At 43.0% G+C, this 14,798-nt stretch overlaps 1 protein-coding gene across 7 annotated transcripts in view; it reads left to right on the top strand.

Moving 5' to 3' along the window:
- Positions 1-14,798, top strand: part of RBPMS (RNA binding protein, mRNA processing factor) — a 572,887-nt gene that overhangs the window by 295,235 nt on the left and 262,854 nt on the right. For all 7 annotated transcript variants that reach the window (XR_004536566.1, XR_004536565.1, XR_004536564.1 and 4 more), the window contains one exon: positions 1,869-1,931. Coding sequence is in view for 4 of the 7 variants with exons in the window: in XM_033915619.1 (XP_033771510.1) it covers positions 1,869-1,931 (63 nt within the window). In the remaining 3 variants the exon portion in view is untranslated. The remainder of the gene's footprint in view (positions 1-1,868; positions 1,932-14,798) is intronic.

Below are 14,798 nucleotides of genomic sequence, written 5' to 3' on the forward strand. Positions count from 1 at the left end.
AGTATTCTAAAAAGGAGAGTACGGCCTACTTTCTTTTACAGAGTGAACTCCAGATAGGCACTCCTTTAAAGAATTGCCCTCTCGGGGTAGATTTAAGAATGAGCACAGAGAATTAGGTGTGAAAATATGGGCACTAAGGGTCTGATTCTATAAACGGTGCCTAACTCCTAGGCGCCGTTTATTGTGGTTGTCTATCATCTGCTAAGTGGCGTTGAATCCCGAGGGTTTTCATGGCCTAAATAAGTGTGCCTAAGATAGGTGCTTGCCAATGCCTATGTCAAACCATGTCCAAAATCTGCCCTAAATCCACCCTTAACTATGCCTGCTTTCTGGTAGGTGCCTCGGTGTAGACGCCTACCTCAAAGTGATAGGCGCCTACCGAGTTAGATGCCTACCAGCTAATTAATTGTTTTTAAATTATTTTTTTGTTTTTAATGGCCCTTTCAATTATCTGCGCTAATTAAGCTAATTAAGAAAATTAGGTGCCTAGATCAGCTAGGCGCGCCGATCTAGGCGCTTAATTTTTTTCTTCATTTATAGAATCAAGGCGTAAGTGCCAACTTTATAACAGCAACTGTGCGTAGAATTACCGTTATAGAACAGATCGTAAAGTGGGGTATGCACATGCCTAATTTCAGACATGCAAATCCAAATAAATCAGGTACTTACACTAGGTACTTAGCTTTGTCGAATCGGGGACAGTCTACCGTTACAAGTTAAATATAAGTCAAACAATATTAAGTATTTGAATTCTGCTTTTGAGTCGTAAGCTCTTTAAAGACTTTTAGAGAGTGCATATGAAAGCGGGATCGGTAAAGAGATGTATAAATCCCCGGCGAATGAGAAAATTTAGTTTGCTTCTGGGTGACATCGCTGAGATCCCCAAAGAAAATTTGAAGTGGTATTAAAAAGTCTTTTTAGGGAGTTGATTGATTCTATATGATTAACTGTAGACATGATCACTTACACCAGGATGCTCAGTGTCGGTCTTTGAAGTCCGCAACCCAGTCAGATTTTCAGGATTTTCCCAATATCCATGAGATTCTTTGGCATGCACTGTTTCCATTGTATGTAAATAGATCTCATACATATTCATTGTGGAAATCCTGAAAATCTGATTAGGTTGCAGGCCTCAAGGCCTGATATTGAACACCCCTGACCTAACGCCATGTCAAAGGCTGGTTTGCTCCTAAAGTTGGCAGTTGGGTATGGAAGCCATAGCATTCTGTAAGCTAGAGGCGCAACTGCAAGACACACCCGTAATCCACCCATATTCATACGCCCTTTGTTCATAAGCACTACTGCATTTAGGCGCTATGTGCTGGTACACGTGTAACTACAAATCGGTAACTGAATTAACTCGACTGAAAGGCTATTATTTGTACTTAAAGAAAATTGGCACCTAAATTAACAGTTAACTTAGGCACATAACTGGCACTATTCTATAACTTGTGCCTCCAAATTATCTGACTAGTCGAAAATTTGAGCACTTAACTTACTCAACTTTATGGAGCCCTTGGATTAATGTCTTCAGGTCTTCTGTGGATCAGTAGTAGTCCTGGTCTGCAGTTTCTGCATTTGCTTCTATGGAAGTTCACATTCACATGTTGCTCAGTCAATAACAAGTGCTTTCTTATAAACAGCATAGATATAGGTTTCTAAATAACAATTTTTTAAAAAAATGCTTAATTTGTTTCAGCATGACTACTAGCTCATCAGTGTTTTTCCTTAGGTTTATGTGCAGAGTGCAGGGTAGGAAGGGTGATGCTTTAAATGAAGTTACGAGGGCATTCATTTCTCAGATACTGTTTAGGAGAATGCAGGCACTGGTTTTCTTCATTGTCTAAATTAGACTTTTTCTTCTTCAGCCTGTAGGATTTGTCAGTTTTGACAGCCGCTCAGAAGCAGAAGCTGCTAAGAATTCATTGAATGTAAGTACCTAGTTCCATAGGAGAACAGAAATAATAATGATAACAGTTTATATACCGCAGGACCGTGAAGTTCTATGCGGTTTACAATGATTAAAAGATATAACAAATCGAGTGGAATAAACAAAGTTCAGAGTTAGTGAATAACAGTTCTAAAGATCATTTGTTGAGGACTAAGATTGTATAGGTTGGTTTCCTAAGTACTTCAGGAACAGGTGTTTTTAGGCGTTTCCTGAATTCCCTATAAGTTGTGGGCACGAGCAGTTGTTCCAGGTCTTTACCCCATAATGCTGCTTGATGTGAGAGAAGATGTTGGTGATGACTTTTAAATTTACAACCTCTAACCAGTGGAGAAACAAAGTTCGGATGTGAGGTTCTCCTGAATCTGTTGGTTGTGAAGGAAAAAAGGTCTGTTATATATTTAGGGGCTAAGCCGTAAAGTACCTTGAAGCAAAAACAACCAAACTTGAATATCACACGTGCCTCCATCGGCAGCCAGTGCAGAAGTCGGTAGGAAGGTGTCACGTGATCAAACTTCTTCAGTCCACAAAGTAAGCCAGAATTGCAGAAGTAGAAATGGTTTAGAATGAAGACCTTTAATGTGTGTCGGTGTCTTGAATCTGTGCACGATCAATATTCATTATCTGGCTGTAATGGGGTATCTTCTTGGCCGGTTGGTGGGGAGTGGGAAAGGCAGGTATCTTCGCCTTGTCTAACTAGTTTGGAAAAGGTTCCATAGTCCCCTGAGTAGAAAACCTTTAGTCCCTTAATGATGCATTTGATGGGAGAAAATTAGTAACTTAACTGTGTTAGCAGGGCTTGATTTCTGGGGGAAATGGCCTGGAATCCAGTTCTACCACTTCTTTTCAGAACCTAGAGGGGCAAGGGTGTTCTGCTCCAGCCCATCCCTCCCTCCAGGCAGTCTGCAGGGAAAAGGAGAGAAGGGGTTGAACCTGGAGAAGAACAGAGATCAAATCACTCTGCTTCGCAATCCAGCTCTCCTCCTGCTATTCTTGCCCTTGGCCTTCCGGCAGTCTCCCCAGTTCTACCTCCTTTTTATCTACAAATTAAACTTTGTGGATCAGTGTTCTCATCACATGCTATTGTGGCTAGACAATTAGATCATAGTATTCTGCCCCTTCAAGGAGTCTTGTCTGCTCACACAGAGTAATAAAGGAACAGAAAAGTCTTTGTCCCTTATCTTAGGGAAGTACCTTGGTCAATAGCAACCATTTCTTACATGGCTGGGAGCAGGCCTATGAGGGATAAAGAATGTGATTAGAGACTGTGATGAAGAGGTATTGTGTAAATGGAGAGAATCAGAGATAGAGAGCCTGGAGAACTAATGAGATGTGTGACTGAAGGAAAACTGGAAGGTGGAGGAGAGAAAGGGATAAGGTCTAGAGCAGTGTATCGCAAACTGTGTGCCACAGCACACCAGTGTGCCTCCTGAGATTTCAGGTGTGCCATGGGTACACTGGGGGAAGAGGAGAGATGCCGGCGCCAGCTGACTGTCTACAGGATGTGCCCTTCGCGAAGAGGCACGTCCTGTAAGCAATCTCCCAACGCCGGCACCTCTTCTCTCTGCCGGCCCTTCTCTCCAGCGCAGGCCCTTCTCTCGGCGCAAGGCTCGTTTGAAGGGCCTTTGCGCATGCACTGATGTCATCGTGCTTCCGGGTATCTCGAGCTGGGGACACTAGGTTTAGTGTGCCCTGGCTCGAAAAAGTTTGCGAGACCACTGGTCTAGAGGGTGAGACGATAGAGAGAGGAGTAGGGTTGGACACCTCTTCTCTCTTTGGATTTCTCTCCTAAGATTTTAGAACTCCTCTCCTCTCCCCTCCATCATCCCCAATCCCTTTCTCTTTTCATCTAGCCTCCCTGTATCTGAACCTCCTACTTTCTCCCCACTTCATCTTCCTCTCGTTCCCCTACATAGATGCTTGAATTACCCAGCTATCAAATTTTACAAAGAGCAAAAAAAATAGAAATATTCTGATAAAAAACAGGGTGACAAGCTATTTTATTATGCAAAACAATGCTAATTAATTAAAATTTATGCATATATGATATATAATAGCCACAAAATTTTATGAGATTTCTGATAATATGGGACAGCCTGTTGGTGAAGCATGTAGGTTCATGGGTTTGATATACAAGGGGGATATTTTTGCATGGACATATGAAGCTCTGTTTCTTTTTTTCATTTTTGAGTTTCATTTTTTCATTGTTTTGACAGACATTGGAACAAGCCAGATAAACCTCCCATTAGGATTTTGCAAAAGTTATTAATTAGAAAAATTATCATCTGAATCAGTTTTTTACTCTTTCAAAAAGTAAAAGTTCAAAGTATAAAGACTAGGGGACACAGTGAAATTACATGGAAATACTTTTAAAACAAGTAGGAGGAAATGTTTTTTCACTCAGTTAATCTCTGGAACTTGTTGCCAGAGGATGTAGTAACAGCAGTTAGTATATCTGGGTTTGAAAAAGGGTTGGGCAAGTTCCTGGACAAAAAGTCCATAGTCTGCTATTGAGACAGGCATTGGGGAAGCCACAATTTGTCCTGGGATCAGTAGCATGGAAAGTTGCTACTACTCTGGGTTCATGTGACCTAGATTTGCCACTGTTAGAAACAGGACATTGGGCTAGATGGACTATTGGTCTGACCCAGTATGGCTATTCTTATGTTCTTAACTTAGTTTCAGGGTGAAGATTCACCTTTTTACTTTGCAATTACATGCCAGTTGCCAGCCTATGGCTCTGCATGCAAACTGTGGTATACCACATTGTTTTAGAAGAGTTGGGGAACATTTACACACGTTAAAAAGTTGATGTACATGTGTATATAACCCTACTCATCAGGGCCGGATTAAAGGATAAGCCCAGTAGGCACGTGCCTAGGACCCAAAATGGTCAGGGGGGCCCAATGAAGGAGGGTCTCAACAATGGACAATGTTTGTTGTTTTTTTTTTAACGGCGATGGGCCCCCCCCCCAGCATTGATCGGCAACGTGGCCCCCCCATCGACGGACCGTTCGGCAACGGTCCCCCCACATTGACGGAAAGTAAGATAAGCAAGGAACGTGCGTAAGAAAGGCAACAGCATCTGCAATTTTGCAAGCGGTGCTGCTTGCCCAAAGCTTCCCTCTGATGCAGCTTCCTGTTTCTGCCTAGGTGCATCAGAGGGGAAGCTTTGGGCAAGCAGCACTGCTTGCAAAACTACAGTTGCTGTTGCCTTTCTTACCTGCGTTCCTTGCTTATCTTACTTTCTGTCGAGGGGGGGTCCGTTGCCGATCAGTCCGTCGATTGGGGGGGGCCCGCCACCGTTTGAGAAAAAATAAATCAGAGTGATTGGTGTGATGGGCCTGGGGTGGAGGGAGAGCGAGAAGGGGGCAAGGCATAGCAGGGCAGATGATGGATGTGGGAAGAAAGGGGCAGGGCAGATGGAAATGGGGAGAAGGGAGATAGAAGGGAGCAGGGCAGATGATGGAAGTGGGGAGAACTTGTGCCCAGCCCTCACTTCCTCACCATTGCTGCTGCTTTCCCACATGCTGGATGGGGGGGGGAATAAGATAGTTAGTGAGATAGTGGAGGGGTGAAGGAAAGGGGTGGAAAGCTGTGAGTGGACACAGAGAAAAGAGGGAAACTGAGGGCTGAATAGTAAGAATGAATTTAATTTAGACAGAGGCAGAAAATAGAGTACGATAATGACACTCTTGTAATTCAGCACTTCCCACCATCCCTGGTACACCCTTAAGTGCCTTGGCCAGTACTGGTAGTATTAATTTCCAAAGCTGTGCATCTATACTCCCCATATGATAAGCCTGGCTTTGGGGGACATAAGCCCTCATTATAGTACGGTAATGATACTCTTGTAATTCTGCACTTCTCACCACCCCCGGTATACCCTTAAGTGCTCTCATCAGTACTGGTAGTGTTAATTTCCAATTGAGATCCCTCTGCCAATGCTGTAGTAGACCAGAAAAATTCCCAGGAGTTTGTAACTGAAGCAAGCCCTTATGGAAATAGGAACCAATATTCTGGTCTCCACGGAGGCCTCCAGAAATTCCTCAAATCGGACCCCAAATTCCCAAGACGGAGAATCCACCGGGAGGGACCCCACATAATGCCAAATTTGTTGATAAGCATAGTGTGCCCCCAAAGCTGGAATCCCTCTAACAAGCAAATCCTCATAAGAAAGCAGTTTATAAAACTCAGCCCGCAGTCCTTCGTGGCCAGGTGCCTTCCCCAAAGGGCCACTCTGAATACCCCATTCAACTTCATCAGAAGAAATAGGCAGCTCCAAGGAACTAAGTTCCTGATCATTCAATCTTGGCTAGTCCAAACTGTCCAGATAAACTGCACCATCCAAGCCATCAGAATCAGGAGAAGCAAACAGGGACCCCAAAAACTGACCCTTGATTTCACAAATATCCTTAGGTTTATGGTGCAATACCCCGTGAGAATCCTGTAATATGGTAATACCCATCTGTTCTGCCCTAGGATTGGTCATCCAAGCCAGGAGGCGGCTGCTTTTATTGGCAAACCGGTATAATTGAAATTTATAAGCCGAGGCTTGTAGCCCCCTGATGTAAAAGCTCATTTAACTCATGTTGCGCCGCCAGCAATTGCCCCTTATGGTGCAATGCTTCTGAAGCTCCAAACCGCTGCCACAAACTAGTCACCCTCCATTCTAACTGTAAGATATCATGGAGCCTCATACGCTTTTGATGAGCTGCATAAGCTAAGATATCTCCCCTTAACACCGCCTTTGCCGCCTCCCAGTAGAGGATAGGATCATCTCGATGTACTTGATTATGATGTTGATAATCTTTCCATTTCTGAAGCAGATACTCCTGAAATCAGGCATCTCTATATAAATAGCAAGTAAATCTCCAACTACTCCGCCCCCCCGAATCCCCCCACACCAACATAACTGCACCCAAGCATGGTCCGAAATCTCAGTGGGTACCATTTCCACCCCTCTCACCTCCGGGAGCAGAGGACAAGAGATCAAAAGGAGGTCAATGCGGAAAAGAGTGCCATGCGCCCAGGAGAGGTGGGAATAGTCCCGTTCTAATGAGTGCAGCACTCACCATACATCCACCAGGTTTAAGTTGGTGGAAAGCAGAGCAGGGCCCGTAATGGATTTAGATGTCTCTCTTCTCACCCCAGAGGAATGGTCCAGCCGGGGTCTAGAACCTCATTGAAATCCCCTCCCACGATCATGGGCACCTCCCCAAAGGCCAGAAGCTGATTTTGTAATTGCATAATTAATCAGTTGCTAGGGTTATTGGGTGCGTAAACATTACAAAGAAGTAAATGCTTACCATTAATAGTAACAGAAGCTATGACATAGCGTCCATTACGGTCCCGCATCACCCGGTGAGTCTTGTGGTATGCATACTATGCCTGCTAGGAGTGTCCCTAGAGCAATGCACAAGTCTAGTTCAGGCTCCACTCAAATTTCCCCTTTTAAAGCTCAATTTCAGTCAATTCATGACTTTCCTTCTTTGTCCTGTAGAGGGAGCGGGAGAGCAGGAGTGCAAGATTCCCATCCCCAACTGAAGCCTAGGGTGATTCACCGGAAATCATCTCCACCTGAGGGTTTGGGGTGGGGCTTCAGACTGCTATCCCTGAGAGCCAAGCTATTTGAGAATCAGAAGCAGCAGGAACTGAGGCAGGACAGGCCACAGCACTCAGAGCTCTGAATGTCAGCCCAATTCCAGAGTCCATGGAGTTGATAGAGGCTGGTGAAGACATGCCTCTTGGTTTGCTGGAAGAACCACATGACATGGAGCTGGAAGTAAACCCTGAGACAAATGCTGATTTGCCTAGTGAAGCCCAACCTATGGAGGTATGCTGTATGAAAGCCAAGTGACTGACTCTGTAGTAGTGAGTACTGAAAGTTTGTTTTTTCTAATTGCTTGCAAGTGCTGGATATTTCTAAACCAGCTGAAGAATAAAGAAGTTTTCTTTTGAACTGTATTTTTGATACTGGGGTTTTTTTTTCCCTTTTTGGAAGTTTGTTGTTTTCCCTGGTGGGGGGAAAGTGAACTGTTTCTCAGAACCAGACAGTGGGGTTTACCCCGTATTCATGTGGTGGGATAGAGGGTCAGTTTTGGCAGAATAATACCACACGGAGCACACTGTCTGCCCAGCACGCCGTTGCTGAAGAAGCCGGTGCAGTTGCACTGACTTGTGCTGAATTGGTGCAATCCTGAAGTTTGTTTGTTTTGAGTTTTGGAGTTTTTTCTTTCTTTTGTTACACATGCTTTTGGACTGTGAACTAATGTGAACTCTACTCTGTTGGGGAAGATTCCTGTTGAATGTTTTGGGACTATTTTTATTGTGATACACCCACAGAGACTAGTGACTTATTCAGTTCGCCGTAGGAACATTGAGTTTATAAGCTGAATCATCCTGACAAGCTTTCCGTTTATTTTTACTTTGAGGAATAAAGTGCAAGTTTATTTTGGAGAAAAACTTACCTGGTGCGGTGTTGTCCTTAATCTAAACGCTTTATTATTTTTCCTTGTGCTGCCCGCAGCGGCTCACAAGAGGTTTTCTTGTACCAGTGGCTCAAGACCCATTGCCTTGAGGCTGCCGGTTACGGTCTCCAGCTGCACACCTTTCCATATCAAGAAAGCTACATCCCCCTTTTTATGAACAACAGGAGCCTCAAAGTGACAGCCCATCCACCATGTACGTAACTTGGCGTATTCCGCTGATGTTAATCTGGTTTCCTGCAGAAAAGCTATGGTGGTCTGAGTGCGGTTCAACAACTGTAGGATCTTAGAACGTTTAATCAGAGAGTATATACCTCCTACATTCATGATGTTAATTTAAAGTTCATCACCAACTAAGGTGGAACTCCCTCATGAAAACCGGAAAAAAATAATAGCACCATTGTTACGGCCAGAGGGCGTCCCAGCCAGCACTCCCCAGACCCATTCCTGCCACTTGGGTTGCCTATCCCTATGCTCATGGGAAAACCCCACCCCAAACCCCCTCCCCTTCCCTTACCCAATCTACCAACAAAAAGACTCACAGCACCACCACCCCCCCACTTCCCTCCCATCCCCCCTGAGAAACCCTGCACCATAAATGGCGCCACTTCCAGGATACTAATACACCCTCCATAGAGACAACAGGAGACCCAAGCCTCCTCACCGGCAGTCCCAACAGTTTAAACTTCCACAGTCCCACTAGTATCCCAAAAAAGAAAATAGGAGAACCAAATGAATAACCACTCTGCCATCATACCAATGCACACTCTGCTCTCCCAACTAATGTGTCCTAAACCATTCACCGCCACCCACATAGATCTCACATAGAACGGTATATAGCTGGGGTGGACACTGCCTAACCCAAACACATAAAAAGCAAGAAAGAGAAGGAGAAGAGACACCCAGAAGAGAGGAAGAGCAGGGAAAGTCCCTGCAGTGCAATCCTCTGTGCTCTAGGACGGCAGAAAGCCAGTCCCAGATTTGAGTTTAAGTTCGAATACAAAGAATTACAATAGTTGAGTTGTGATATTAACATTTGTGCTACCAATGCAAAGTGATGTTCAAAAAAATAAGATTTTACTAATCAATTGTCTCATTACATACATGGTTTTCTTCCATAAATTTGCAATTTACATACATAAGATACATACATAAGCAATGCCTCTGCCGGGTCAGACCTGAGGTCCATTGTGCCCAGCAGTCCGCTCACGCGGCGGCCCAACAGGTCCAGGACCTGCATAATAATCCTCTATCTATACCCCTCTGTCAGTTTGAAAGTGGCCCCCACAATATTAGGTGGTAGGGGTTAAGTGAAAGGCGTACTGACAAACGCCAGGTCCCAGGTTCAGTTCCTTCACAGAAGTTTCATTAGGGATAGAATCAAATAAGAAGCACAGCCAGGGGTGATTATATAAAGAATATATTATAGAAATAGTCTTACAGAAAAGTAATATTTATAAGCATTACAATTAAGCAGAGAGCATTACACTTAAGCAGAGAGCAAGCAGTCTCACTGCCTTATAGAGGTCAGAGGCAAGATAGAAAGAGAGAGAGAGGGCCAAGACCCTCTCCTGATAGCTCCATAGAAAAAGAGAGAGAGCTGTGTGTTGCAGAGAGCAGGCTTTTATACCTTGGCTCAATATAGAAACCTGTATGCCCCAGTATCTTTCTGTTTAGAATTTGTAAACTGTTTGAAACAATGGTTAATTTAATTGCTAAGGAGGGTGAGATACCTGTAAGCATGGTGATGGGATTAAGTCTCTGGCTTGATCTGTGCACCATTGTCCTAAGCACCCTCTTAATCAGACATTAACACCTTTTAGCTAGCCATGATTCAAGCAGGGCTACTTGAAACTTAAAATATATCAATCAGGGCTACTTAAAACAGTTTCCCTGCACTAAGGGTCTATCTGCCTTCCCATGCCAGGGTCAGATTGATATAATCTCCCAGAGGCCTCTAGGCTGACATCTCCCATAATTTTTTTATTTTTATTTTTATTCTTTGAAATGAGGGCAAGCTTGTGGTACCCTCGCTTACCTCCAACAGTACGTCCCCTGTCTTGCAGAATCTCCAAGCTATGAAGATAGGTTGTAAACAGTTCCCATTACGAGTTCAAACCTCTGTCTTAGGTCGTATAGGCCATAATCTGGGCGGGGATCCCAGTATGCCTATATCTTACCCGTCGTTGAGCGAGTGAACGTTGCATAATGGATGAAGCTTTTTCAGGAGGTTCAGGTATAAAGGTACCAAGATGTCATAAGAGAGAGTATCTAAGTATGGGATATGGGATAATATTATATCTGACCCTGGTAATGGTAATGCAATAGGCCATGCCAAATTAAAACCAAATTAGAACCAAATTAGCAAGTGTCAGAAAAGATACTGGAAATATAACTGCCTTAAAAGTTAGAGGGAAGCTTGTATGATAAGCGTTGTAAAGAAATGTACATGTGTTTCACTTTACAGCAAAGAAAAATCATAATAATACATAACAAAATTTGTACAATAATTAAGATAATGATAGGGTGAATTAAAACATTAAATACGTGGTTTGCAGTGGGCGAATACCCAAAGAAAAGTTCCCAAACTGAGACATGAGCGTCTTGTATTAAATTATGTGCAATCTGTCCATTTTAAAAAGTGATAGTATGATTCACTTTTTTGGAGGTTTTCTGAAGTTGTTCAGTGTAAGTATGGAGTTCAGTAAAGATCAGCAGCTTTTGAAATGTCTCATTCCCCATACCAAGAGGTAGTGGATACACAGCATATGAAGTAAAGTCTGGAATGTCCATAGAATAGGTTAAATAGGAGGAATTGTACAGCAAAGCGTTCTTAGGAAGGTTGCTATATCCGATGAACAGGAAACATTGTGTACAGCATGTGTGGAAAAGTCTTTGCAGTCAGGGTGCATGAAGATGAATTAGTCCAGCAGGAACCGGCAGTCTCTTTAAACTGATGAGGTTCACACTTGAAATGAAAGGATGTTTGCACAGGATCTGATGTTTGCACAGGATCAGTCAAGTCACTGGAAACTGGTGGTGTTCGCCCTTGAGATGAAATGATGTCTGTGCATACAGGGAGGGATTTGAAAAGAGTCCCGATATCATTCAGCAGCTGTACTCCAGTGTGATCCAAATAAGAGATAGAAAATGGAAGAGAAAACATGTTGCCTGTACTGAATGTAGAGAGAGAGAAACCAGGTTGCCTGTACTGAATGCATAGAGAGAGAGAGAGAGAGAGAGACTAGTTGCCTGTACTGAATGTGGCAACATGTAACAATATTAATGCATTTACTTGTTATAGTTATGGCAAAAGACAGACAATAATCAGGTACTTAAGGTTCTTAATCAGACATTCCAAAAATATATGTTTTTGTGTGCTGCATATAACTTATGGCAATTCAGAGAAACCATAATTCTGTACTGAATGTATATATAAAAAAAATTATGTCAGAAATGTGTACTGAATCTAATGAGGAGCATAGAATAAACATGGTATAGATATAGAATAAAACCTTTTCTTAAAAATATAACCCCTAACTAAGCTACATTTAGCATATGCAAATTATAGGGAAAAAAAGAACATTGCGCAATTGGGCTAGTTAAAAAAAATTGGGGAAAAGAGCTCTAGAAATGGCCAATGTTATGTATCCTGGGGTACCCCCTAAACTAAAACAAATAGACAAAAAGACAGACCACATAGCACAGACAACATAAAACACAAATTTTGAGGCGTCGGCATTATTCTTCCATCTGTCAAGTGTTCAGGGCTGAATTTAACTCTGCAAATAAACACATTGTTATAGAAAAACACAGCAAAGATGAACACCTGAGTAGTACAAATAATGCCATCTCATATTCAGAAAAGGCATAAAGCTAATATCTTCTTTGGAACATCTTTATCTCTGCAGTGATAAAGAGGAACCTTGGAAAACACTAGAAATATCTTTGTGCCAAAATTGGTCTGGGATGGCTATATCCGAACTGCTGCTAGGAAAAAGAAAAAACATTTTAAATTAGCAGCAACCTCAAGGTCACTTAGAGCAAACTTTGTCCATGTTCCATTCAGGCCGACCTGGACCACATGTCTGCCACCTGGGTCCCACTGCACTCGGAGGAGTGGGCACTGCGGTGCAGAAGTCAGGTGCAGGCTAGATTTGTCTTCTTTTGTCTGCACTGTTGTGTCCTGGCATTCAGAGGCAAGGGGCAAATTCCGAAAATCATTAGTCATGTCTAGGACAGAGAAAAATGCACATTTAGGGTTAAATGTCACAGTCATTTCAGAGTGAGAGGCTGCCACTGGTACTACGGGCTTTGAAGTCTTAGTTAGGGCCTGAGAGTGTATAGTTAGCCTAACAGAGCCCTCTGATTTAGCAAGTGACCAAGCTGGAGAGCCACATGCTAAAGAGATAGGTCCACTCAGACCTCTCTCCTCCATCTTAGGCACCAGTTCTGTTGCTGGAGGAAGTACTGGTTGCTGTGTTTGTGGTTCAGGATCTTTGCCCTCAAACAAAATTTCTGTGTACCTTTTCCCACAGTTTTGTGCCCAAAGTGAAACAGCTGCAACCTCTGAGTGAGTTATACTACGATCATGCTTCTGCATTAGCATGCTACACTGTGTGGCTAATTGCACAGGAATAACCTCATGAACCAAAGGTTTAGAAGCATTTAGAATTCCTGTACCCAATGCAAGAACAGCCACCTCAACTATTTCTTTGCCTGTATTCTCACTCGTGCTGGCAGTAGTTTCTACAATGTCTTTCATTTGTTCCTTTAGTGGGATAGACACACACTTTGAAGCTTTGTCATTTAGACCCTGAATCTCAAAAATTTCCATATTTTTCTGATCTCCAGTAGGAGGCGCTCTATCTGTGAAACTGATTCTAGCCCTTGTATCAATCAAAGTTAATTTATCCTGACCTTCTATGGTAGTATTAACATTGGGGCTATCGGAAGTGTCCAAAATCAAAGGTGCAACATACCTCAAGCTGAATTCTGAGTCTGACTTCTTTCCCTTATCCTGCGTCTCCAAAAGTGAGTCCACAGGTAAGTGAAAGGAGTCTGGCTGGGCTGTGAAGGCCTGAGTCACCTTGGCATTCGGATACAGAGTCAGGACATCCCTATGGACTAACACTGTTTTTCCTGGCTGTCAAATCACTTTTTACCCTGTCCAATTCTATCTGCATTGTGTGACGATCCTGTTCCCATTTCATTTTCTCTTTTTCTAATGCTTCTGTCTGTGCTCTGAGCTCATGGAAAGGAATGTAAGTGGAGGCATTTCTGTAACTACCTCTGACATGCCCTCTATGTCCTGTGTGTGGTGTGTTCTTGTATTGGGGTGCTCCCTCAGCACGCCACCTTCTAGCTTCTGAGACTGAAATAATTTGAGCTGGCTGGGTCTTCCACACAGACCCAATCCTGAGCAGTAAAGTGTCAAAAGGCGTAGTTTTAGGGTCCTCCGAGAACAACAGAAGGTGTTTAGTAATCTCGGGAGATAATAATTCTAATAGGAATTCTTTATGTTCTCTCTGGCCATAATCTGAGGAAATGGGCCAATGTTCATGTTCGTTAAGTACCGCGTTGATTACCCACACTCTATATGCAAACTGCTCTGGTGTATCACTTGGCAGGGGTGAAAGAGTTCTAAGTACTTGCAAAGAGGTGCAGCGAAATAGTTGTTCGATGCCCATCTTTACAAATTGGTATGGATGAACAAGAGATCCAAATTTATAATAATGTGGACCCAGGGCTAGGTGCATAAGCTTATCAAAATCTGCATTGTTCCTTTTGTATTTCCCTAGACCCCAGTGAATCAGTATGTCAGTAGCCCATTTGCACCATTCATTTATGTTAAAAGGCATAGGGCCCACTTTCTCCACTATTCTTTCAATGTCACTATCTTTCATATGTCCCTGCAGCACTACAGTTACTGGAGCTGTGTCACTTATAGGGGTACTATTGGTATTGCTCTGGCCTGGTAATGAATTTTCCTCACTTTCGTTTGTCGGTTCTTCTTCCTGTTCTACATCTGTAGCTAGTTTACCCTTTCTCTGACCTGCTACAAAAATGGTTTTCTGTTTCTCTATAAACTGACTACATGGATTATATGGTGATGGTGGCACAGGTGCAGACGGCAGAATCTGTAAGGCACATTTTGACTTTAAATACTTTAATTCTGCCTTGGCCTCTTCTAATTGTTCATTTACAGTTAAAAAGGAATTTGTGGCCTGAACAATTTGGGTTCTTAGCATGGATATATTAATTTGTGCCTCATCAAAGTCTTTGGACAGCTGATGGCACTGAGTGTTCAAGTCAGTATTATCTTGTCTTAGGCTAATAAGTCCTCTACATAAGCCCTGAAT

The sequence above is a fragment of the Geotrypetes seraphini genome, chromosome 1, assembly GCF_902459505.1.
Source record: "Geotrypetes seraphini chromosome 1, aGeoSer1.1, whole genome shotgun sequence".
Lineage (NCBI taxonomy): Eukaryota > Metazoa > Chordata > Amphibia > Gymnophiona > Dermophiidae > Geotrypetes > Geotrypetes seraphini.